The sequence below is a fragment of the Colletotrichum gloeosporioides genome, assembly GCF_011800055.1.
Source record: "Colletotrichum gloeosporioides strain Lc1 chromosome Unknown consensus_67, whole genome shotgun sequence".
NCBI lineage: Eukaryota > Fungi > Ascomycota > Sordariomycetes > Glomerellales > Glomerellaceae > Colletotrichum > Colletotrichum gloeosporioides.
Genome location: NW_025544712.1, coordinates 111,306 through 134,663, shown reverse-complemented (window position 1 = coordinate 134,663; position 23,358 = coordinate 111,306). Strand labels below are relative to the sequence as shown.

At 53.1% G+C, this 23,358-nt stretch overlaps 9 protein-coding genes across 9 annotated transcripts; 5 read left to right on the top strand and 4 right to left on the bottom strand.

Moving 5' to 3' along the window:
• Positions 1 to 2,309: 2,309 nt before the first annotated feature.
• GCG54_00005431 (uncharacterized protein) lies at positions 2,310 to 4,131 on the top strand (the record flags this gene model as incomplete). Its single annotated transcript, XM_045405454.1, has 3 exons — positions 2,310 to 2,341; positions 2,398 to 3,269; positions 3,326 to 4,131. 3 exons carry the CDS (start codon positions 2,310 to 2,312, stop codon positions 4,129 to 4,131), a joined length of 1,710 nt encoding a protein of 569 aa, XP_045260435.1.
• Positions 4,132 to 5,178: 1,047 nt separating this feature from the next.
• Positions 5,179 to 6,288, bottom strand: GCG54_00005430 (uncharacterized protein; the record flags this gene model as incomplete). Its single annotated transcript, XM_045405453.1, has 1 exon — positions 5,179 to 6,288. The coding sequence occupies one exon, from the start codon at positions 6,286 to 6,288 to the stop codon at positions 5,179 to 5,181; it is 1,110 nt and encodes a 369-aa protein (XP_045260434.1).
• A 1,715-nt stretch (positions 6,289 to 8,003) lies between these two features.
• On the top strand, positions 8,004 to 8,391 carry GCG54_00005429 (uncharacterized protein; the record flags this gene model as incomplete). Its single annotated transcript, XM_045405452.1, has 2 exons — positions 8,004 to 8,021; positions 8,095 to 8,391. The coding sequence occupies 2 exons, from the start codon at positions 8,004 to 8,006 to the stop codon at positions 8,389 to 8,391; spliced, it is 315 nt and encodes a 104-aa protein (XP_045260433.1).
• Positions 8,392 to 8,590: 199 nt separating this feature from the next.
• Positions 8,591 to 9,286, bottom strand: GCG54_00005428 (uncharacterized protein; the record flags this gene model as incomplete). Its single annotated transcript, XM_045405451.1, has 1 exon — positions 8,591 to 9,286. One exon carries the CDS (start codon positions 9,284 to 9,286, stop codon positions 8,591 to 8,593), a length of 696 nt encoding a protein of 231 aa, XP_045260432.1.
• A 769-nt stretch (positions 9,287 to 10,055) lies between these two features.
• GCG54_00005427 (uncharacterized protein) lies at positions 10,056 to 11,018 on the top strand (the record flags this gene model as incomplete). The annotated part of the gene is made up of 1 exon (XM_045405450.1): positions 10,056 to 11,018. The coding sequence occupies one exon, from the start codon at positions 10,056 to 10,058 to the stop codon at positions 11,016 to 11,018; it is 963 nt and encodes a 320-aa protein (XP_045260431.1).
• Positions 11,019 to 12,479: 1,461 nt separating this feature from the next.
• GCG54_00005426 (uncharacterized protein) lies at positions 12,480 to 13,331 on the top strand (the record flags this gene model as incomplete). Its single annotated transcript, XM_045405449.1, has 2 exons — positions 12,480 to 12,858; positions 12,916 to 13,331. The coding sequence occupies 2 exons, from the start codon at positions 12,480 to 12,482 to the stop codon at positions 13,329 to 13,331; spliced, it is 795 nt and encodes a 264-aa protein (XP_045260430.1).
• A 4,615-nt stretch (positions 13,332 to 17,946) lies between these two features.
• Positions 17,947 to 18,421, bottom strand: GCG54_00005425 (uncharacterized protein; the record flags this gene model as incomplete). The annotated part of the gene is made up of 2 exons (XM_045405448.1): positions 17,947 to 17,961; positions 18,011 to 18,421. The coding sequence occupies 2 exons, from the start codon at positions 18,419 to 18,421 to the stop codon at positions 17,947 to 17,949; spliced, it is 426 nt and encodes a 141-aa protein (XP_045260429.1).
• Positions 18,422 to 18,760: 339 nt separating this feature from the next.
• GCG54_00005424 (uncharacterized protein) lies at positions 18,761 to 19,516 on the top strand (the record flags this gene model as incomplete). The annotated part of the gene is made up of 1 exon (XM_045405447.1): positions 18,761 to 19,516. One exon carries the CDS (start codon positions 18,761 to 18,763, stop codon positions 19,514 to 19,516), a length of 756 nt encoding a protein of 251 aa, XP_045260428.1.
• A 1,661-nt stretch (positions 19,517 to 21,177) lies between these two features.
• GCG54_00005423 (Cytochrome P450 52A5) lies at positions 21,178 to 22,830 on the bottom strand (the record flags this gene model as incomplete). The annotated part of the gene is made up of 2 exons (XM_045405446.1): positions 21,178 to 21,338; positions 21,396 to 22,830. 2 exons carry the CDS (start codon positions 22,828 to 22,830, stop codon positions 21,178 to 21,180), a joined length of 1,596 nt encoding a protein of 531 aa, XP_045260427.1.
• Between the last annotated feature and the right edge of the window lie 528 nt (positions 22,831 to 23,358).

The following is a 23,358-nucleotide window of genomic DNA, read 5'->3' as shown; positions in this document are numbered from 1 at the left end:
GGCGGATTCGCAGGTGTGCATTGTGCGTCGCTGATACCAATGCCAAGAAGCCGTGTCATTCGCTACAGGGCCTGATAGAGGGACGGACTGTTGCGACCGGCATCCCACGTCCCCCATCTTCACAGAGCCTCAAGTACTGTTGATGACCTGGCCGTGATGATTTGGCGGGTAAAAAATGTTTTCTATGTACTAGAAGATTGGCACATCGTATAACTTATTGATCAAACATTGGAAAGATGCCGGTGTTCCAGTCAAAGAAGGCCGGGGACAGAAACCACGCTGTGTGAACACCAGCGCGACCTTTCATCCGACGTGGAGCTTCAGCCACCGCTCGCAATATCACCAGGCATCACCGTTATCGACAAGCTCAGCTCAACATGACCACATTGGCGAAATTGTGTATTGATCGGTTGCCATCGTGCAATCACTCGAGCGAGATGATTCTTATGCGCATGCCGTCCACCGTCCAGCCGACGCAGATCATTCAGTCATCACCCATCAGCGGGCATGATGCAAGCCTTTCGGAGGGCATCGCAGCCGGAAAGGTTAGTCGAACCGAGGACGGCTCGAAGAACACCAGGCGCGCGCAAGAGAGCATTGAGAGGCAACTCGGCCATATTAATAGAAATACCAAGACCTCACCAAACACGAGAAAAAAAGGCAGAACTCCAACGTCATCGTCAGGAGACAAATCGCGAAAGCCAAAAGGGATGCGCGCAGGGCGCCCATGCATTTCCAGTTTCATCGACGACCCCGTGGTGGGCGGCCCACGGCATCCTCCTCACTCAGTGAGCCACAACCCGGACGAGAAGACCCATGGCCCGTTTGTTACCCCAGATACCGACCAAACAGCTGGCAGAGCGAAGCGGCCGGCGACGGAGATTTGGCTGGTCCTCAGACCTGACGAGTCCCGCGACTTGGTGGCGTCGGCAAGAGTTGACCTGATTGATAAGACAGCCTGCGGCCATCCTGGCGGTGATCGCGACTCGTCTCCGGCCGGGCCGTGTTCGTGGTGACGACGATGAGGGCGTCAATCTCTCGGCACAACCTGCTAACTTTGCGGTTTCCTTGGTTCCTGTGTTAATGCACGCCATCATGCCCGGTGGACAGCACAGTCCGGACGCGGCGGCCTCGATGACCCGATGAAGAGGGACAGATGCGGTGATGATCGTGAGAGTCGAGCGGTCCTGGTGCGACGCCGGTCGGGGCGGACAATCAAAAAAAGACGAGAGCAATGTTTCTAAACCTCCGACAGGGACCCCAACGACAAAGTCCCTTTCCCACGCGAGCTCAATCCTCACCTCGAGCCCTGTCGACCCCGTTCTCGCGGCGCCCAAGTGGAGATGGAAGATGTCGAGCAACAGAAAAGCCCCGACCGGCGGCCAAAGATGGTGAGAGAGCACAGCAAAACTGCCTATTCATACGTACGGACAGCTCCAGCGCAGTTGCATCTCCCAGGTTTCAGGCGCCGTCAGGCCAAGCGCCAAGGTGCGCGTCAAACACGGCCGAGGGGGGCCTCTCTGGTGCGGCATGCGGGTGACAGCGGCATGGGTCCTCTCGACAGTTGAAACCCCAGCCCAGCCCCTGGGTGCGACTCTTCGCGGCAGAAGGGCTCCAGCCGCTGCTGGACAGTGAACACAAACGGCCGCCGGCGCAGCTTGAGGAGGCAAACTGCGCTGAATGTCCGGTTGACGGTGTTCTGTGATTGGACACATGGACACTTCATGACCCCCTGTCATGACTGAGGTTCGCTCGCGTGCACCTGTCGCACCACACACAACAGACGGGGAGCCCCATCTCGACAACGCAGGAGAAGCGAACGTTCATCACCTCGAAGCCCCCCTTGTTCCCCGTTTTCTTGGAAGACGTTTGATGTGAGGCCCGCGATAGGACATGGGGGTGTTGGAGGGGAGGGAGCTTTGGGTTTTTTTTATGTCCGAGTGCCGGGGAGAAGACGGCGGGAGAAGGTAGGTCTACGCGGGTGTCCGTAGGCGACATTTGAATAATACGCAGCATCCCCCGAGGGCGCCGGTGCCTGCTTCCGGGAGGGTTTCTTTCTCTTCCCTTTTTCCCTTTTCTTGGCCTTCTCCTTGTTCTTGATTTTGTTTTCTGGTTCAAGGGCTCGGCGGGTTCGACCAGTTCCATTCTCCATGAAGCGCTTGCGCTTCTTCTTTTCTGTTTAGACTTCCACAGCTGTGCTGTTTTCTGTTCCATTCTTGAGTACCGCTGGCCGCATTACCGTCTTGTTTTGTCCGTTTCGTCAAAGTTTCTGTTAATTTTGAGGAAGACGTGGAGGAAGAGGTTTCACGATGGAGGGGACCACGACTTGGTCGACTTTCAGGTGGGTTAAACATGGTCACCGACGACCCGAACAATGAAGCTGATGGTGTTGGGTAGACAACGGAGGAGGAGGACGGAGCCCAAGTTCCCCGGCAGACCGCGTCACAACTTGGTCCGTCGCCAAGGGCCGAGGATAGCTATTCGACAAGACGACGGCGAGGAGGCGGACGAAGAGAAAGAAAAGGAGGGAGAGGAGGAGAAAGAGGAAGAAGAGGAGGAGGAAGAGGAGAAGGAGAAAGAGAGCCCGGCTGGAAACAACAGGAAGGCGGAAGAACAAGAAAAGGAAGAAGAATCCGGAGCGGAACAGGGCAACGGTGCTCAGCAAGAGGCCGAGTCCAACAGCTCCGCCAGCGATTCCGATGCGCAGCAACAACCAGGAGCCCAATCGAGCGCCAGCAGTGACTCGGAAGAAGAACAACCAAAGCCCTCCGTGTCACCGGCTCCAGGCGCACCGCCTGCAGCAACGAATCCGACGATCCTGCCCACAGCGCCGCCCGCCGCCCTGAACCCGGCCGTACCGGCGAGCTTCCCGCCGGCGAGGGGCTTCATCACGCTCGTCCCCGGCGCACCGCCGCCATCGAACCCCCCGGCGGCGCCACCATCAAATCCGCCCATTGCAACTCCGTCCGCCGCCCCGAATTCGACGCCTCCGCAACCGCCTCCGTCAAGACAAACTTCACAGACACCTCCTCCGCCTGCTGTGCAACCATCTACACCGCCGCCGCCGCCACCACCACCTGCAGCAGAAACCCCGTCTGCGATTCCTTCACCACCAACAGTTGGAAATGCCGCCTCGGGGACATCAGACCCGCAGATCGTGCCCTCCAACGCGCAGATGCAAGAAAGCAACGGCGCCGTCTCAGCAACGCCGTCACCCGCCCCGGACTCCAACCGCCCGTTTGCCATCGGGGTCTCCTTCGGCATCGTCGGTAAGCCACATCCCCTTTGAGAACAAATTCTCATCAGCTCACTGACACATCTACAGCCTTGATCGGCCTCCTCATCGGCGCCTTCATCTTCTTCAAGAAACGCCGCGACCGCAGGAAGAAGGTCGACGCCGTCTCCCAAAACATGCAAAACGCACCGCCCCCAACCAACCCGCCCGCCGCCGCCAGCTTCCCCCGCGAGTCCGCCATCCTCCGCCAGCCGAAGCGCAGCACCAAGGAGATGGAGCAGACCCTCGTCGCGACCTACCGCCAGACAAAGATCGCCAACCGCACCACCCGCGAGATGGAGGAGCAGATGGTCGCGCAGTTCATGGCCGCCAACGCCGCGATCCCGGCCCCGCCCCCAAAAGACAACACTCCCAACACCGCGCCGAGGAATTTGTCGACGACGAGCTTCTACTACGAAAAGTCAATCAACGAGCCCGCCACCGCCAACAACGAGCCGCCGTTCGTCCCGGAGCCGCTTCGCATCAGCACCATGAAGCGCCCGTCCTCGCAGGCGGTGCAGTACCCCAAGGTGCCGTACCCGCCGTCCACGTATGACATGTACCAGGGCATCGGCCAGGGACCGTACCGCGAGTCGATCAACATTGGGTATCAGCCGTATAACCCGGATACTTACCAACCACCACCGCCGCCGGCTCAGCAACCAGTGCAGCCGCAGCCTCAATTCCAGCCGCAAGAGTCTCAGTTCCAGCCTCAGGAGTCGCAGTTCCAGCCTCAGCAGCAGCCGCAGTACCCGGCCCAAGCCATCTCGCGATACTCGCCGCAGTATAACCCGCTACCGGGACAGCTGCCGCGGGCTGAGAGGGGGCCTGATAGGAAGTTCATTGGCCCTGGATGAAGCTGAATTCTTTGTTATGTCTTCTTTGCTTTTACTACACCCAACGCGAATAATACCCACAGTCCTTACAGCGTGCACATATCAGAATCACGGCGACATTTTTTAAGCTCGTGCCGGGATGGCCCCGTCCAAGGATCGGATGATGGGTCGCCCGAACAATGCGTCAAGCATAAAACCTTCAATTAGAGATGGCATTTCACCTGTCAAAACCCGCCAACAATCCTTCCTGTTTCCTTTTGCTTATCAGAATCATCATACCGGACGGAGGTGGGAGGGAGGTCAAAGGGGGGTGGGATACCATTGTACAATACTCAAATTATCACGGCTAATGATGAACGCTCGCAAATTGCAAGACACAAACACTGTCGACCGCACAGATGACATCATATACGTAATTCCTTCGCCGTCAGAAAACCTGTCACTTTTTGTTTCTTTCTTTATCTTCCGATGAGGCGGGCGGGCTTTTGGCCCCGTTCTGTGGGTTTGAGGGGATTTTGCGCGTGCTGAAACGGGCAACGTATCTGACCCCTGCCTCACCGACCAAAAATAGTCGCTCGTGTAAACATTCCCCTTCACTGCGGGCGGCTGCGTATGGGATGAATGTTTGGAAGGCGGAGGCGAGTGGGCATTGGTGATCGACGACGGCGTGTGTAGAGGGAAAGTCGTGACGGGTTTTGGGTGTCGCGAATTTGTGGATGATGCTGGTGTCTGGCTTGGGATGTGTGATGTCTGTGATAGGAACGTTAGGATGGAAAGTGAGAAAGTGTGCATATGAGCGAGGCGACAAGAGGATAAGTGAGTGGGATTTGGTGGCAGGAGGTGCCTTGTGTAGACTCCTCGTAGAAATTTGCTGGCTGAGACATATGTTAAGGCACTTCTTTTGGCGATCTTCAAGATATTCAAGTGGTTGAATTGGGTGTTTGTGTTTCTCGGGACTCTCATTATCGGCGTGTCCATCTATCTTCGTAACCTTATCAATCTTCCGAGAAACCTGAAAAACATCAGACTTCTCACATTCGTCTTTCGCTTGTAGGAGTGAAAGAATCCTCACTTCTGCCCCTCAATGCGATCGTCCGACACTAAGGCTCCCCTGAGAGACCTCCCCTTAGTCTCCTTAATCATGTCCATAAGCATAACAGGCAGCTTCTTGACCCCTTCGTTCTCGCCCTCCAGCAACCCATCGCTCGTCTTGAGGAACTGCTCCCTGAAAACTGCCCAAAGTCTTTGATCAGAGGGGTTGTTGCTGCCAGGTCTCGGGTAGTATTGATCATTCCTCCAGAAACTCTTACACGCAGTCTTGATCCCCTCCTCGTCCATGCTCATCTTCCGACAGCAGTCGAAATCCAGCACCCACAAAGCATGCGGCCCCAGCGCCGCGGACTCAAAGTCCTTCTTCCCGATGCACGGTAGCGTTTGTCGAGTCTTGTCGCTTCGGCGCTGCCCCAGGACGAACTCGACATCATTCGCATCCACCTTGGCCGTCCAGTGCATAAACGCAAGCGCATCAGCCATGGCGAGCGCGTATCCGTCCACATTGAGCTCCAGGTCCTCCATCTGGTCGACGCAGAGGGGAAAGTTCCTCAAGATGTAAGGCCGGAGCTTCTTCAAATGCGCAGGCCTCGCGTCCTCCTCCACCCGGCTGTTTATCCTTTTGCCCAGGTACGCTCTGATCAGGCAGTGCGTATTCATATGCCCCTGCGCAACCTTCTGCGGGTCCTCACACGCTGTCAACTGCTCGAGCAGGAGCTTGCGCACGCGGAAGGGGAAGGGGTGGACTTTCTCGCTGACAAGGGCGCTGCAGGCTGTGTAGCCTGCAGGCAGTCTCGGCAGGATCTGGGACCAGGCTGCGGAGTTGGTGTGGTGGAGGAGGCCGTGAGAGAGGGGCACGTTGACGCGGAAGGTAGTGAGGGTGGTGGCTACGCGGGGGTTGGCGAGGGCTTGGAGGATGTGGTGGTGTATTTCGGCCTCGTGGGTGATCGAGCGCACGTTGGACATGTCCTCGCGCTTCAGGACGAGGGGCGTGTTGGCGCTGTATGGGGAGGATTTGGAGGAGGCGCACCAGACCGAGCCGCATGCGCCCTCGCCGATGTGTTTGAGAGGCCCCGCAGAGTGATTAGAGGTGAACTGGGTGATCATGTTGGGTTGGACGGCTGCCATCTTGAATGATTGGTTGTTATGAATGTCGGCTGTCGGCACTGGTAGTTTTGGTTATTACTGTCAGCCGTATGCAGATGGAGTAGATGTCTATGCAGTAAAAGTAAATGGTGTAGATGTAAGTGGTGTAGATGTTTTTGTTGAAGTTGTTTGGTTTGTAGTTGTGTGATGCAATATGGGGAAGAGCATCAACCAAAGTACGCTTAGATTATCGAAATTGATGGCCTAGTTATAGCTCAGACTCTGATCATCCTGTTAGGTCTGGTCTAGCCGCACCCTTAAGTTCGAAGCTTTAACAGTCATCGAGCTGAGGGTTTCTGCGCAAAGCTATACAGGTCTACTATGCAGGTTCTCAAGTCTGTTCGCCTATTTGCAATATTGGATGACTCGACGAAAACCGGAATCTTTCTACCTTACTGACCCAACATGTGACCTTCAAGAACATGACAAAAGGTGTATGGCTTTCTGCAAAACCTTGAGATGACGCTAACGACCGCCGTCAGCAATCAATTTGGAACAGTATGCTGGCCATGATACGTGTGGGAAATTGCCTTTCTCAGTGCCACAACTGAAGTTCCATAGGACTTTTCAATATACGTCTTCGTTCTTCTCTGAAGAAAAAAGGACAAGCTTTTTAATTCGGAAAAGTAGTGACCACCCCTAAAAAGTTATGAAAATGATTGAAGAAAAAGGGAAAAGATGACCTCAAGGCGAAGCTGATTGTTGGGGCCCCAATGGTGCCCTCCACAATTGCGAGGAATGATAGAGTGCAACCTACAGACTCGCCTTTCACTTCAAATAGTCTTGTGCTGAGTGGCTTCCAGTGACCCTCAACCTTGTCCTTTGCCAATTCAGTGAAATATTCAAAAACTTTGATTGACAGGCATTTTCATGCTGTAAGATACTGTCCACCTAACATTAGCATCGACACTAGGGACAACACGTCGTCTAGATGTCAAGTGAAACGCAGATCACAGACGCATACTACTCATCGGGCAGCGGCACAGCCAATGGTGGATTTGAAGTTACGCGTCCAAGAGTTGCGATTTGTTTTTAAACTGCTGCCTGTGTTTCGCTTAACTATGTTCGTGTTGGCTCTTGTCGCTTAGGTATGTCGTGTTGGTTCAAGGGCATACACCACGCAATCATTCGTGTTGGAGATCTACAAAAGGTCTAGTTCAGTGGGAGGCCGAATGCCACGTAACAACTTTGCCAGCCCGGCTAAAGAGATATCTCTGAAAGATTACTACTTACCTAGAAACCAGTTTAGCTTCAACTTATCGTGATCATTTCCAATAGGATCGTTGGTGTTGACATGACTAAATAGCTGCCCCCAACACTGATGGTTATTGGTGCTGACCCCGGACTTTATGCTTACATCCGACACTGGCTGACCGCGGGTCACTGCATGGGGTATCTGTTGATCGACCCGCCGCCAAGACGGCCTAGTCCCGCGAGGGCTCCCTCGAGGTCAATTACTCATTACTCCCGTCGAACCGGAATCGTAGGAAACGTCTCCCTTGATGTGGTTATCCTGGATGCCTAGAAACTCAAAGCTCGACTGCTCCAGAGGCAATTTCTACCCGCAGCAGCTTGCGCAGGGTGGCTATCTACAAATACAACAGTTTCTTTCGCTTCTTTTGGCTGGTATTCACCATCTTTATCAAGCGAACGACCGTGATCTATCAACACGCTCAGTACCATCCATACTGACCACCATGCAGTCCTCTTCACTCGTATGTTTCTTGCCCGCATCCTCGGTTTCACTTACAACGGAGGTGCGCTAATGAGATTGACGCATTGATACAGCTTCTTTTCGCTGCGCACGCAATCTCAATCTTTGCTGCTGGCGCCGACCGTCCGGCCACGGCCGATGAGATCTGGACTGCTCTTGGAGAGCTGAACCGAGAAGCCCAATTCAGCCCCATCGTCGCCCGCTCCAACTTTGGTGCCCGCGCATGCACCTACGGCGGATGGAATGAGTGCGTCAAGGCAGAGGGCTGGTCCTGCGTGATGGATTGCGCTTCTAAGAGCCAGAGGTCATATGGGTGTATATCGAGGTGTTCCGAGAGACCACTCGAGGTTTGCCCGAAACTAGGCTGTTAACGTTGGACGAGATGGGGCTCTATGGGTATAATTGATGATAGTAGTATGGTTCATGATACGAGGCGACTCATACACTATGATGTCGATGAAAGAATAAACGATAACGATTTCATCGCGCTGGAAACTTGTATGATGTCACATCCCCCAACGTTTGATTGCTTCACAAGGCATCATTAATGCTGCTAGATAGATGTTGATCCTAACCCAAGAAATAGTTCAAACTTCCGTCCGCGTCTGGCCGACTGACCGTGAAGGATACCGTCTCTTCAATCTTGTATACGATCGGACCAGACCTGCTAGTCGCGTCAGACTGTTTCTTTCGACCACTCAAAAAGTCGTCTTTAGTCCCGTTCCAGTAACACCAAATCCTTGCTATGTCGCTGATGCCAACCTCGTAGGTCTTACCATCTTTGAACTGCGTCACGAATTGCCACGTTACAGTGTGTGGCCGATTTCTGCATTCCTCTTCCGTCTCACCTGTCCATTGGGGCGGCGGCCAGTATTGAGGTCCCAAAGTCCCTTCGAGCTTCGGCTCCAAGACATGCGGTTTTCCAGGGTACAGTGTTGTCCAACCTCCCTTGTTTCGTTCGGTTATCTTGTTGTCGTCGCTCTCGACACAAATGTCAATATGGCCTCGGGGAACAAGTTGGCCAGTCGATGTGTCCCTGAAGGTCAAGCCTCCATCGCGAAAGACGGTTGAAGTGTGGGTTATGCCCCAGCCATGCGATTCCCACGTGATAGGCTGAGAATGGTGTAAAATGAGTTCGATGAAGAACGTTAGGGAGATTCCTTCAGTCATATTTAGCTGGTCGGACGATGCTGTGATGCGGACTGAGATGTGCGGCACGGCTTGACCCAAAAGGGACTGAGAAAGAAGGGAGAAATTGCCTCCCATAATGACTGCCAGCGAAACGAATTACGCTTTTTGGTTGAAGAACCAGAAGTGCTCTCAGACTCCAGTCTTCAAGAAGGACGAAAGTCGATACTAATACTGCCGTTTCAGACTGCTTGTTGGCTTGTAATGATAGGCTGCCTTTGAACATGTTGGTTTGTCCAATGCTTCTGCCTAAGCCAAGATCTCATTGTTTGCTATCTGACGCGTTCATCTCGTCAGAGACGACGCAACCTTTAGCGCACCAACAAACAAGACAGCAGTGTGCACAGTGCTTTGTTGCCACGGGAAACTCGATCAATACGATGGATATTGGTACGCCTCCCCGGATCCCCCAATCTGGTCGATCAACATCTGATATAGATGCATTAATCAGCCATGTCAACTGCGGACTCAATTAAGCGTAAAAAATCAGCGGTAATGTTGCTTTCCCCAGCGGATGTATAATTTGGTCACGGCGTCATTTCGACCGATTGGGAAATTAGATGCCGAGAGAGGAGTTCGGATGAACTCCACTACATCTGATACAGCTCTCTTCGCAATAGTTTCCAGTTGTCAAAACCGGTAGAAAGGGTTTAGGCTTTCGGGGGCATTTGTCGCCGACTGTGGTTTTCACGAGGCCCGACCGGACCGCAATCCCCTGGCGCACACCGATCGGTCGTCGCCAATCGTTAGTATAAAGGCGGAACATTTCCAGATTCTAGAATTATTTTGATAGTCAAGCAAGCAAATCAAATCGATCACTTACCTCAATCAACCCCCAAACTCGACCATGGCAACCTACATAAAAGCTGTCCCTTCCACGATCCTCATTTTCGGGGCTTCTGGGCACATCGGAGGACCGTTGGCACAGTTCTTGGCCCGCGAAGCGCCCACGACTAAGCTGCGTCTGGCCACCAGCAACGACTCAAAGAAAGCGCAACTTCAATCTTCCTTCCCAGACGCTGAAGTAGTTGTTGCCAACTATGCCGATGCTGCATCTCTGTCGGCTGCTGTTGTCGGCGCGGAGGGAGTCTTCGTGATAACGCCTCCGGGACTTCATGAGGAAAAGCCCATGACGGACTTGGTCTCTGCGCTGAAGCAAGCGGGTAGTGCAACTCACATAATCCGCTTCATGGGCGTGTTCCCAGAATTCCCATCGTCGAAAATCCCCCCTGAGCTTGGCCCTGGCTCCCTACCCGTCGAGCACCGGATTGCGCAGAAGATCTTCGACGACAGCGGGCTTCCTGTTACGTATGTCAACTGCGGGGCCACTTTTATGGACAACCTTGCAATCCAGATGCGAGCCGTCTTAGCGAAGAAGACGCTCATCTGGCCCGAGCATCGTGTGCCGTGGATGGACCCAAGGGACATAGCCGAGGTTGTTGGGAGACTTTTCCTCTCTACGAATGCTAAGCATATTGGCGCCTTTCACACCATGAATAACGGACACGACTTGATCACTTTCAAAGAGCTGTCGATCATCATGTCAGAAATTTTTGACGAACCTATTGGGTACGACGGAAGCCATGAAGCGTTTGCTGGCTTTTACGGCAAAGTTATGGGTCCTCATTTGTCGCAAGTCCTGTGGAATTTCTTCAAATTTGAAGAGGCGCACGAGGAAGTCTGGGCCCTGAACAACTTCGTGGAGAGAACGATTGGAAAGAAGCCTGTGACTGTGAGACAGTGGCTTTTGGAACACAAAGATGGTCTTAAGCGTGGTGATGGAGATCTCGGGTGGGCCGCGCGGGGATGACAACCAAAGCCTTCGAAAATCTAGGTTGAGGAGGATTGTTCTCTAACATCTCCGAGTGTAACACACAATTTTGTATCTCCATCTACTTTAAAATCGTTTCTGTGAAATTCCCAATGTTGATTCTTGATCATTCCTCGCCGGGCCTGCTCACCCGCCGAAAACCAAAAACTCCCGCTCGCGGGCCGGCCATTCCGAGCCCCGGACCGGCTCCGCCAGCTGCACCGCCCCGCGTTCCGTGCCATGTCTCGGACAGGTGCGGGTCACATCCGGTATGGGAGTGCCACCGGGCCTCCCGCCAGCATCTTCGCCGGTCACTCCGCTGTCTGAGACTGCTCATTGCCTCCCAAGTGAGACACAATGAGGTGTCATGTCTCACTTCCTGTGAACGACTGGTGCTTTTCTTGGCAGGGCAAACCTCTGCAACGGCCAAGACATTCGTGTCTTCCACGCGGGGCCAACAAACAGCAACATGTCTGCCATTGTATTATCCAGGGGCAAAAGAGATTTTCACGGCAAGTGGGAAGGGGGAAAAAAATCATGGCTTCCGTCTTCTTCTTTCAAGATGTCTTGCCGAAAAGCTGGCCCTGGGCTTTTGGGACTGCTTTCGGCCGCTTGACGAAAGCGGCCGTGGGGCACAGCTCCCAAATCGGCGAGACGGACAGAACTCCTCTCATCATCTAAGAGCTTAGAGCCCTCGGTAAAGAGTGACAGCGGAGCTATGGCTTTGGTTCGGTGGCGCTAAGGGTCCGATGGACCCGTTAATGACGTGAGATTCCCAGGCCGGGGACACGGATTCAAGTGCCGTTGACCGCAAACGTACATGCCCACTCAGCCACGTTTTTGGGGCTACGAGTCCAGCCTCACGGCCCTTCAGCAAAGTGATCAAGCTAACGTCCAGGAACAAACCAGATCCCCTAAAGATCATTGGTTGTCTATTCCCCACAGGCCGTTGACTACAGAACCGAGCTCTTGGGCGAGGCCGCTTTGGGTAATAGACTGGGCGCTTGGTCTTCCGCCAAAAGCTCGCTTACCATCAATCAGCAATTGCCCATCGAGCGTGTAAGTTCTGCATTCAGATACTCTACCTGCCGTGGTCTCGGCCGAGATTGTGACATGAGCCTTAGACGATGAGGCTATTCCAATTCAAGACGTGACCCCGAGAGTCCGGCATACACTTATTTTATGCTTGGGCTTCGGTTCCATAGCCATGGGCCCAGCCACTAGCCACAGCCGCGTACACATGGTAGATCTGGCTCGCGCGCCTTTACGGAGGCTTCCGCAAGCTCGCTTTCTCAAGATGGTCAATGAGAATGTCAACAAGAAGAATGCGAATCTTGAATGTTATAAGTAACGTCTTCCATTCCTCGCAGTGAGACATAACGGCACCCCAAGCACCAACGATCTTCATCACAGACAACCACTCAAAGATCAGACAACCTCAACCCTTGACACTCAGTCAAAATGCGCTTCTCAGTCTTCACCGTTCTCCTCGCTGGCGCTGCCTTTGCTCAACGCTCCACGAAGCCCACGGCTGCCAACGGAGTCTACACCATCAACGGCGCGACCTACAAGAACAGGGCCTACTTCGACTTCAGTGTTTTGAAGGACAATGCCTCAGTTCCCAAGGGTCTCATTGTCAGTGGCTACAAGGTCGCCAACACTCACAAGTATGACGTGACCAACACCTACATCCAGGGTGGCTACCTCAACTTGAGAGTCAACGGCGGCCAGAAGTTGAAGCCTTACAAGAGCGCCGAAGTCGTCACATCGGTCCAGAACATCAAGTACGCTTCTGTCCGAACCGTTGGTATCCTTGCTGAGGCTCCTGGAGTTTGCAATGGTAAGTCGCTTCAGTCTTTTCTCACTAGATGACATGGTAGACTAACATAATGCGCAGGAATGTTCTTCTACAAGAATGACAACCAAGAGAGCGACATTGAGTGGCTCTCCGACTCCGCAACCCAGAGCAACAACGGCCGCGGCTCTACCCGCAAGATCTGGTTCGCCAACCAGGACAACGACGGCGATGGCCAGAAGACCTGGACTGCAGTCGGAGCCCCCGCCAACCCGACCACCACCGAGCACGAGTACCGCATCGACTGGGTCGCCGCTGCTGGTGGACAGCCCGCCATGGTCAAGTTCTTCATTGACGGTGTCGAGTCCTGGCGCACCAGCAAGGATGTCCCCACCGTTGCCGGACCTTGGGTCTTCAACAACTGGGCCAACGGTGACAAGGGCTGGAGCTGCGGACCCCCTGCCGTTGACGCCATCTTCAAGATCAAGGAGATCGACATCTACTACAACACTGCCTAAGAAGTCTGCAGACGCATCTTCAGACCACGAGTATCGAGAGACTGCAAATATTGGTCACGATTCACGCAACATAATTCAACGCCAAAACATACGAAACACCTAATGTCGATAACAAAAACGTAATGACACAATAATGAAGAGAAGGACATAATACGAGAGAAAATAATGGTTGATTGGAGGAAATAATAATTGGAAACAACATAATAATTTTAATGTATCATGATAGGCCTTCGGGCATGGCACATACTTTTGCCACAATGATAATCACGGCCCGGCAACTCTTACCGGTTTTACATATCAATAATTGTCTTTCCATGCCACACGTGAACATCATCAATTTTGTAGCAAAGGCCAACCAGCCCGAGAATGAACCTTTTATTTGATTTACCTTATCTCCTTCAAAAGGAAACTAGTCTAAGAAAACAACGTTGAATCTTGAAGCTCGTTCATGAAAAACGTTCAGTCACACAACACCCCCAATTACCGCCTGACCCTCAACTGAATTCAGCACAGAGACCAGTGTTTGGATCAGATCTGGAGTTAAGAATTGTTTAATATTAGCAAAGGCGTGGCCATTCAAATCTCGTGCATCAGCCATGATTACTCACGTAAAGCTCCATTCGTCGGTGACCTTCGAGCCTCCCAAATCGCAGCCAATCTCATCGTTGAGTCTCTGGATGCACTGGTCCACTTCGAGGACTGATTCATCTTTCCCAAGCCATTGCACTGTGATATCCAACCTTTTTCTGCTCAAAGTTAGCGACAAAATTCAAGTGAAAATGAAGCAAACTTACCCAATTGTCTTTCCTTCCAGCAAGAGGTTGCTGCATCGGCCCTTGCTATCTCCAGAGTGGCTGTGGCAGAATTAGCGCGCCAATCTGAAGACGAACAAAGGAACACTCCTCTACGTACAACACGCCGCTCAGTCGAGCCGAATCGGAGGCATCACGACACCAGTATTCAACGGCACCACGAGCGGAGTCCTGGGCGTTGTCCCAGTTTATGCCTGACCAGAAGCATGTGGCGTATGCCCCATGCGACAAGGTTGCGAAGAGGATGAGATGATTTTGAAGATGCAATTGATGATGAAAGCAACGAAGCGGAGTATAATTAAATTGATATTGATTGTTTTGAATTAATGAGATATTGAGACGATCAACACATCTTTTTATACCCGATCCTCAGTCTGCAGTACGCTCCCATTGTTGTCCGAATTGGTCACCGTTTTTGTGCTCGCTCTGTGTTCAACTACGCTGTGTAGCTGTCCATGAGAAATCGAGGCCATTCGAATCACAAAACGATCTTAGCGAGAAGTGTAATACGGAGCATGCAATGTCTGACTCTATGCGCAACCCATGAAGTCTAGAGCAACTATCACTCGCAGGGTACCGTTTCGCGGTCTGTGGTGCCCAAGTCTCTTGAAAAAAGCGTCGCAAGCTATCGAATGAAAGGCGTTCGTTGTGGAATACAAGGTTGTGTTTCTGAAAGGACGCGAATTTGGACTTTCTCCGACCAGACTCATCTCCAGTCTGTCTTCTGATTAATTACTTCATGAACCTTCAATGTTGTTTTTCCCGCTTCCGACCGACACACAGGACAGCAATGGTAGACCTAAGAAAATGGCCGACCTTCGAACTTGAGTCCGCAACCCAAAAGTCTCGTATGCCCCGAGAGAATTCGTGTAATGCTCTCTCCGCAAGACCTTTGGCGGACGCTCATGATGCGCTTTTTTTTCAATCCGAGGATGGCCTAGTTGGACAAGTCCGAATTGAGGTTGCTAACGTGATCGAATTGAAGACGCTTCTGCCCAAGGCTGGGCTGCTGGCTCCACATCATGATCCATGATCGGTCGGCTCACGGTCGCTTTCAATCTTCTCACCGCTCTGAAAAGCATCTTTTGCGTGGCATGGGCAGTTGATCGAGATTGTGATGGGAAACAAATGCCCGAACGCAGCGATGACACCGTTCGTGATGAAATAGCATGCGCTGTACAGTAAAAGAAGAAGGATGAAGAAGATGAAGATGATGCATGTAAAATTGAATACCCACACGAAGAAACCTAAAATTATGGCAGCGTCCTCGGCGATGTCTTTATCCCACGCCCACAGAAGCTCTTTCGTCGCGCGTGAGAAGAGCATTTCGTTTTGGAGAGGGAAATACCGTTTTCCTAATAGGTAGTCAAGTTGGGGTTGAAGATGGTCCAGATGTTGTGTTGGTAAAGCGCTGCGATGAGATGTTGAGTACTTTTACAAATGGCGAAGGTAGGATTTTACAGACGATCTCCGCTAACTGGGATGTAATTTTGACATGGCGGTGTCGCTAGGCCACACGACGTTATACTGTCAAGGTGCTCTCTTGGATTCAAACGACAGGACACCTGACAGGTAAACCGCATTTGCTATGTAGTCAAGGTAGCAAAGTCTTCCACTTGCGTGGGTGTTCCTAGGTAGGAACCCCTATGCCGCATTGCCTTTGTGGCGATCTAGCGTGAGTTTTCAAAAGTCGATCAAGGAGTTGATTGTTTCCGGTAGACGAAGGGTCTCCATCGTGGCCCTGGCTTCTCCGAGTTCTAGGGTCATCAGCACGGTTCATTCACCTGGATGGCCTAATACAACAGCCTTCAAAGGATTCCAGCAAGCATACATGTAACCCAACAAGCCTTTACGTGTACTAAATGAGCTTCATCAGATGGTTCATCAATAGTTAAGGTAAGAAAGGCAGCCTGATGTGCAGGCTGCCTGGTGGTGACCAAAATATCAGGCACCCTTGAGTCTCTGCATATAACTCCCGCTGTTCATCACTGCATGAAGCCAGCGTTTATTACATACTACTTACGACGCTGTTGTAATTTGGATCAGATCTTATACTTCAGATTGATGTTCCCATATCATTCCTTGAGTATGACGACGTAACATCTTAACACTTTTCCTGAATGTCATTGCTCCAAGCTTCCAAAATGATCCTCCCGAGTGCTACTCCCAGTGCTCAACGGTTTCCCGCTCTTTTCTTTCCGTGTTGAAGATTACCCGCGTTCCGTTGTTAGGTGTCATGGCTCTCATTCAATCCCGGCCCCCTTTGCCATACCGGCGCTATGCCAAGAGGTTTTCTCAAGAGGATCATGACTTGATCACCGGTGCAAACACTTCATCTCAACCCGATACAATTGCCACATTTCACACCGGCTAACCACCATCGCTTGTAATACTGGGAACAGCCGCGGTTGCCTCCGCGTCCTCCGTCTTTGCTTTCCTTTCTTTCATTTCGTTTGAAAGATATCGAAAGCCCTTGATGAGACCAAATGTCCCGTAGAACCCAACGTAAAAGAGAGCGCTGAGGGCAAGGTTGACGACTAGGATGACAATGAAGGCCAGGGCTGTGCAGAAAATGCAGTGCGAAACGATCCCCGGCTGCTCCATGATGTTCTAGCCGTACTCGGTAATCTTTCCGAGAAATCGGAGCGCTTCTGCTAGTTTGGCAGGAACGGCGGCGTTGGTCGAAGCTTGTTTGCATAGATTGGGTCCTGCAGACGTTGATTTGGAAACGGCATGTATCTGCCGTATCCGAGAAGCGAAAACGCCGTGTAGGTGAAAGGCTGTGGACGCTAACAACGATCCACGGATCGGGCCGAGAGGGTTCAGTGTAGAAGAGGGAGCTGAAAGTCGTTGATCGCCGATGTGTCCATCTGCCGTAGCTCAGCCCTCGGCGCTGGCGCAGTAATGAGCTAGGTTTCGCCGTCGTCCCACCCGTGTGGACGCGGAACGGGCAGTAGGAGTACGCCCTAGAGGCTGAGTCCAGGTAACCACCGGCAATTGTAGAGGTGTTGGCTAGGCGTTCGGACGTTCTCTTGCTATGCCGTAAAGGCGTCTGGTATGGCATTCGATGTTTACCTGGTTTCGGCTTGACACGCGGTTTGGTCGGCAAGTAATCTGCTTTCGACGGGACCGAGGATGGACATTACGTTTGGTTCTTCCTGTGGTTCCTCATACACTCAACCACATGAGATCTACACGGTATTCGTTGACTGAACCTGCATTAACACGGCGCCCTTCCGGTAGTCGGCCGCCTCCGGCTGTATTACACTCTGACCTGTGAAGGCGGCAATATGAAGACCCTCAGAATACTAGCGTTCCGGTAAGGTTCACGTCATCCGGGTTGAGAAAACTCCGCCAGTTTCGACGATCGCAACCACCAGGCGAGAGGTTCTTTTAACATGTGGCAGCGATCGTGATGAAATTAAGTGACCTAAGCCTACTAAATCTCAGGGCTGGATTTTATCATCTACTCTCCATGAGCGATCTACACGAACCCTGGAAGGTCAAAATGGCGGGAACGTAGTTCAGCCCCCATGATGGCAGTATCCTCATCCACACCTCTGGGCCCGACCGCGACGCAAAGAAGCCCTTCGAGCCTATGCCAAGGTTTTTGCTTTCAGCGCAGTGCTTTCAAGTATTTTGATACCAAGACCTTCATCGTTTAGTAAGTTGGTGGTTTGCCGATGACTAAACCAAAGTCTCTAATCGCGAGGCACTTTCTGAAGTTCCACCTTTGTCAATATTGCTCCTCCGTCCTGTACAATCCATCTTCCGCTCCACCTCTTGCCCTTTACTCAGGCATATCACGCGTTCCCAATCTGATGTGGGCCTCAATTTTAGTGTCTGCAACCCGGGTTTTGGTTGTACCGTTTTCTGCTGCTTCTTCTCCCGTCGGTTCTTCTTGGGGCCGTCCTTTGTTTGAGTGTCGTCGTCGTTCTCCCGAGCGTCGTCGTCATTCTTTTGAACGTCACTTTGCTTCGTGGCACCTTCCTGATTTGCGATACCTTTCTGCTTCGTCAACTCGTTTGTCGGTGCCTGACCCTGCACTGTTGGAGCAACCTCGTTGACCTTCTCGCCCACCATATCCGCCGCGCCAAACAATATGACGCCCGCGACGAGCAGGCCTCCGACGACCAAGCTGAGGGCAATGATGACAACGCCGAAGGCGACGAATGAGAATGCGGCAGTCGCGAAGAAGGCTACTTCGAAACATAGATCTCCTTTTCTGTTGAGCCAGCGGGCGAGTTGCCCGCCATTGTTTGGTGTTGTGATCGTCATTGTTTTGGTTCGTGTGGGTTTGACTGCCGTATCGAGAGGTTCCGAAGGCCTGGATGGCAGTGGACTAGAATAGCCTTGATAGAATGAGCTCTCTGGCAGGGTGCTTGCAAAGGTGGGCGATGATTTGAATAAAGAGGGACACGCGGCGAAATAAAACTCCCGATTGAGCACACAGAACCCTGATGAAGTCCTGGGGAAGTTTGATTTTTTGCAAGGTTCGATATGGCTTCCATTGGAGAAAGAGGCGGTCGCCTTGTTAAGAGTTATTGGCCTCGTCGAGAAGGGGGCTTCAGCCTCCTCATCATCGATATCATCACATTTCCCAATATAAACGCAAACATGGATCTCGCAACCTTGATGCTGCCCGGCCGCGTCACCAACGAGATCAACGCCATTAACAGCCTCGTCAGCGAGACGCCACTCGAATCGGCGCCTCCCTTCGAAGCAGCTCTGCGAGAGATTCGATCCAATCCACGGCAACCTCTTCCCCATTACTTCGGCTTCTTCATCGCCCACACGGGACTCGATGACAAGGACAAGCCCCTCTGGGACCGCTATATGAACAACATTGGGGATGGCATGGTCGTCAGATGGGCGCTCGAACCAGACCAGAAGAAGACCGACTTGTTACGGCCGTATCTTTACGAATTGAAGTTCCCGCCCCAGTATGCGTCAGTTGACAGGATGCGACGTGCGTTCGTGCGGGCACGATTTTTCAACGACGGGGGCGAGCGAGTCCAGGGGCCTCGCGACCCGACCATGTTCAAGTACCTGCTCTACGCCGACGACGAGTGTCTGGAGTCGTTTCAGAAATACGAGGCGGCGATGGCTGCGGAGGGCGAGGGCGAGGTGCCTGTTGCGTTTGTCAAGGCCATCAAGTGTTTCGAAGACGACGATGTCAACGGCGTAGTCATTAACGCTGAGGAGATGGAGGAGGGCGAGATTCGAGAGGACAAGGGGTGGATGACGGTGGACTGCAAACAAGTGCTGATGTTTTGGGATCGCGTGTCCAAAGGTCAGTGGGAAAAGGAGTATACACGCTTTGCGAGGCCAAAAAGGGTTCCCTGGTGGGACCGCCCTGCCTGGTTCCATTAAGAGCTTTGCTAGCCCGGCAGTGTCAGTTAGCTATTCAGGCAGCGTCCACACACATGTATATCCTCTTGAAGTGGCTATGTTTCCTGTGTACTCTCTTTCGTCGTCGTCGTCGTTTGTCGTCGTGTTTCGTCATTATTATCACTACTTGCATTGTTTTCTCTATTGCTAACATCCTTGTGCAAGTATTAATTGTGCTACATACCTAGTACTACCCGGCTAGCTGACTGACACTGCCCGGCTAGCAAAACCCCCATTAATAGGGGATTGTTTAATGTGACTGGACAAAATGTAAAGAGCTTGACCCCGGCACCACGTCTAAATACGCCGTTCTCGAGTGGTAATCACGCTGTTGAGCTTCAACGAATGATGTAGACGTACAGTGTATAGAGCTCTCTGAGTCCTCAAGCAGCCTTCTGACAAGTGCCCTTCCAGACCCGAAGATTCTCTATGAGTGCGCTGCTTTAATGCTGAAGCTCGAAGCAATAAGACTTTCAGTATACAAACGTCACATGATACCCAAATATTCAGATCTCCCTACCAAACTAAAGAGAGAGCTTTTTGTAATTAATTAAAGATACTTCATCCGTTAAGTACCAGAGTGCCTTCTTTTCCTGCGACTATATGCTCCATTTCATTGTCGTGCATCGTCATCGTCGTCGTTATTGTTATTATCATTGTCGTCGCCACTTTCAGCGGCAAGATCATCTTTACTAAATGCGGATTCCACTTGCTGTCGTTCTCAACCGAAGAACAATCACAAGGCGGTGAAGTTCACAAGGAGTGTGATCGCGTAGACACTAGAGAACAAGGCGAAAATCTACATTTTGAAGTTCACTCGCTAATGACTTAAGATTAGACATGACGAATAGCTACCTGTAGCCAAGCCTCAAACCAGGATCGACCGTTTCCTTGCCCTCTGATCGAGGATAGTCCAACCCAAATAACATGTCTACACCCTCAAACTCCTGATCCATCAAACTGGTGCCGCGGGAATGCGCGTACAGACGCAATATCTCAAACTAGGTCAAATGTTGTGTCGTAGAATCGATCCACCACGAGCACCGCAGCTGATGCCGTACGGCATATACAAACTTTCCCTCACCATGAATAACCCAAAGTATCGCCAGTCGTCTCCTTCTCCAAGAGGCTTGCAATACATGCTTATTGCGCGAGGATGGAGGGTGTTTCTGCACGAGGTGTGGTGAACCAGTGGTGAATCACCAAGCCAGCCGTAGCAGATGCCGTGCCGGTGGTTGCCAGCGGCAGGTTGATGCACATAGCCGTCATGAACCTGGAACTGCGATTTCCATGTTGGCATCGGCGAGGGCCGCGGCCAGGTCGGCCATGTGTTGATCCATGATTTTTGGGCTTTGTCTGATGGACTGGTTTATTGGAAGATTGAAACCGGCGGTCTGATATGTGCAGGAAACAGTGCTGCGTGGCAGGGTGGGAAGGATTTGGAGATGCTTTGGACAAGCTGAAGTCTTCCGATATGGTGTTTATAGGGCAGGGGAACTTGATGGCCAAGACGTAGATTGAACATGAGTAAACCATTATACCACTACGAAAGGTTTCTATTGCAGCACAACTCCGAACCGAGACCCGTATCCCAGAACCTGACTTACCCAAACTTCAACGACCACCGTCTACAGGGCCACTCGTCAATCTGCGTACACCAACCTGACCGGAACACCATCCTTCGGCGCCATCGTGAAATGGATATCCTTCCGCGGCTTGCCCACCGGCCCAACCCACTCCATGGCCTTGAACCGCTGCAACAACCTAACAATCAGGAACCCAGCCTCCGTAAGAGCGAATTGTTCTGTCATTAACACGTTAGTAAATCACCACACACACCATGAGAACTCTTTCAACTCACGTCCAAGACAGATCCTCGGCCCGCCGCTGAACGGCACATAATTCCAATCCAGCCTCGTCCCCTCCCACCGCTCCGGCCGAAACGCCAACGGCTCCGCCCACACGTCCGCCCGCCGATGCAGCACGTACGGCGAGAAGTTCACCGTCTGCCCCTTCCGCACCACTACCGGCTGCATCCCGTCCGGCCCGCCGCCGCGCGGCAGCACCGTGTCCCGCGCCGCGATCCGCAGGTTCAGCGGCACCGCGTTGTACACCCGCAGCGTCTCCCGCAGCACGAACTGCAGATACTGCGCGCCCTTCAGCGCGCCAAAGTCGATCCCCTCCGCGTCCTCGCTGTACTCCCCAAACTCTTTCAGTATCTCCCCGCGCAGCTTCTCGAACACGGCCGGGTGCTGCGCCAGCAGCAGCAGCACCCACGACAGCAGCGTCGCCGTCGTATCCCGCCCCGCCAGCAGGATCCCCAGTATCTGGTCCCGCAGCTCGTTCTCATCCCGCGTCGCCTCCGCCAGCGTGTCCAGCAGCGAGTACTTCTCCCTACTCGGCTTCGCCGCGCTCAGGGCCAGCTTGACGTAGTGGTCGACGTACCGCCGCATGTACCCCGCCGCGCGCTTCCCCGTGCCGCTCGGCGCGAGCCAGTACAGGCCCTGCAGCCGCACGCGCATCGTGATCCACATCTGGGCCTCGTGGAACGCCTCCGCGAAGGTCATATCCTCCTTGCCTCCAGTGCGTTGCAAGTCCGCCGCCATCGCCGCCGCGGCGCTCGTGCTCGCCACCCGCCCCGTCGCGGCTGCCGTCTGGCTGTCCACGCTCTCGCCGAAGAGGAACCCCGTCGCCGTGTCGAGCGTGAAGCGGAACAGCAGCGGCATGATGTCCACCGTCACAGACCCATCGCCCGGCTTCCCCACCATCGGCAGCGCCGCGAACAGCGCCTTGACCGCGTCCTCCGTCTTGGCCAGGTCATTGATGTTCTCGCGCGAGAACTGCGGCCGGAACAGCGCGCGCGAGTGCTCCCAGAACGGGCCGTCGGCCGTAAAGATGCTGCGCCCCAGCAGCGGGCTGAACTGCGCGATGCGCCGCTCGCCCAGATCAAAATCCTGGAACTTGGTGGCGAGGAGCGCCTGGATGTTGAGAGGGTCGACGGTGTACACCTCGCGCGGGCCGAAAAAGCCCGGCTGCGTGAAGGTGGCGCCGTTGGCGGCGTAGCTCTTCTCGACGATGTCGTCGAGGATGTCGCCGCCGCGGCGGGCGGTGGTGATGGTGCGCCAGACGTACTGGATGCCGAAGGGGAGGCGGGAGGGGATGTGTTTTGGGAATGTTGCGTTGTGGGCTTTGGCGAAGCGGAGGAGGCGGCGGTGGGCGAAGTAGCGGGAGAGGGCGTAGTAGATGAGGGTGAAGGGGATGGCGTAGGCCAGGGCTGTGGAGGAAAGGAGCGCCATTGTAGGCGGCTGATGGGTGCTGGTGTGTCCTTTGGTACCGGAAGGTTGCCAGATATCGAGGTGCGTGGCTTGGGGGTTTTATCCTGCGATGAAGCCTTCACGATGTGGGTAAGTTCGAGGACGATCGTCAAGGGGTTGGCCCCGTCGCCCCGGTTTGATGGGACAGTTACGCGATTTAGGGCCTTTTCAAGTCCATATTCTAGCCATAGGACAGCGTGTATTTTGTCAGCAGCGTGATTAGTAGACAGGTTGGTAGAGAGTTGTCCGTCGTCGTCATCATTACGTTGCCCTCGCATTCGTTATCGGCATTAGGGCGTCGCACCGAGGGCGGCGCCAAAGACTTTACAAGAAGCAATGCCAGAGCATGATTGCTTAGAGTTGGAATCCATACAATTTTAACGGGGACCTCCTCCCTCTCTACCGCCCGCAGGTACGAGTTGCTGCCCACGGGAAGGGAGATCATGGTTCGGCCGAGGCAACCTAAGAGCGCCGTGGTTTCGGGAGTGCCAGTCAATAGGAAGCAAAGGG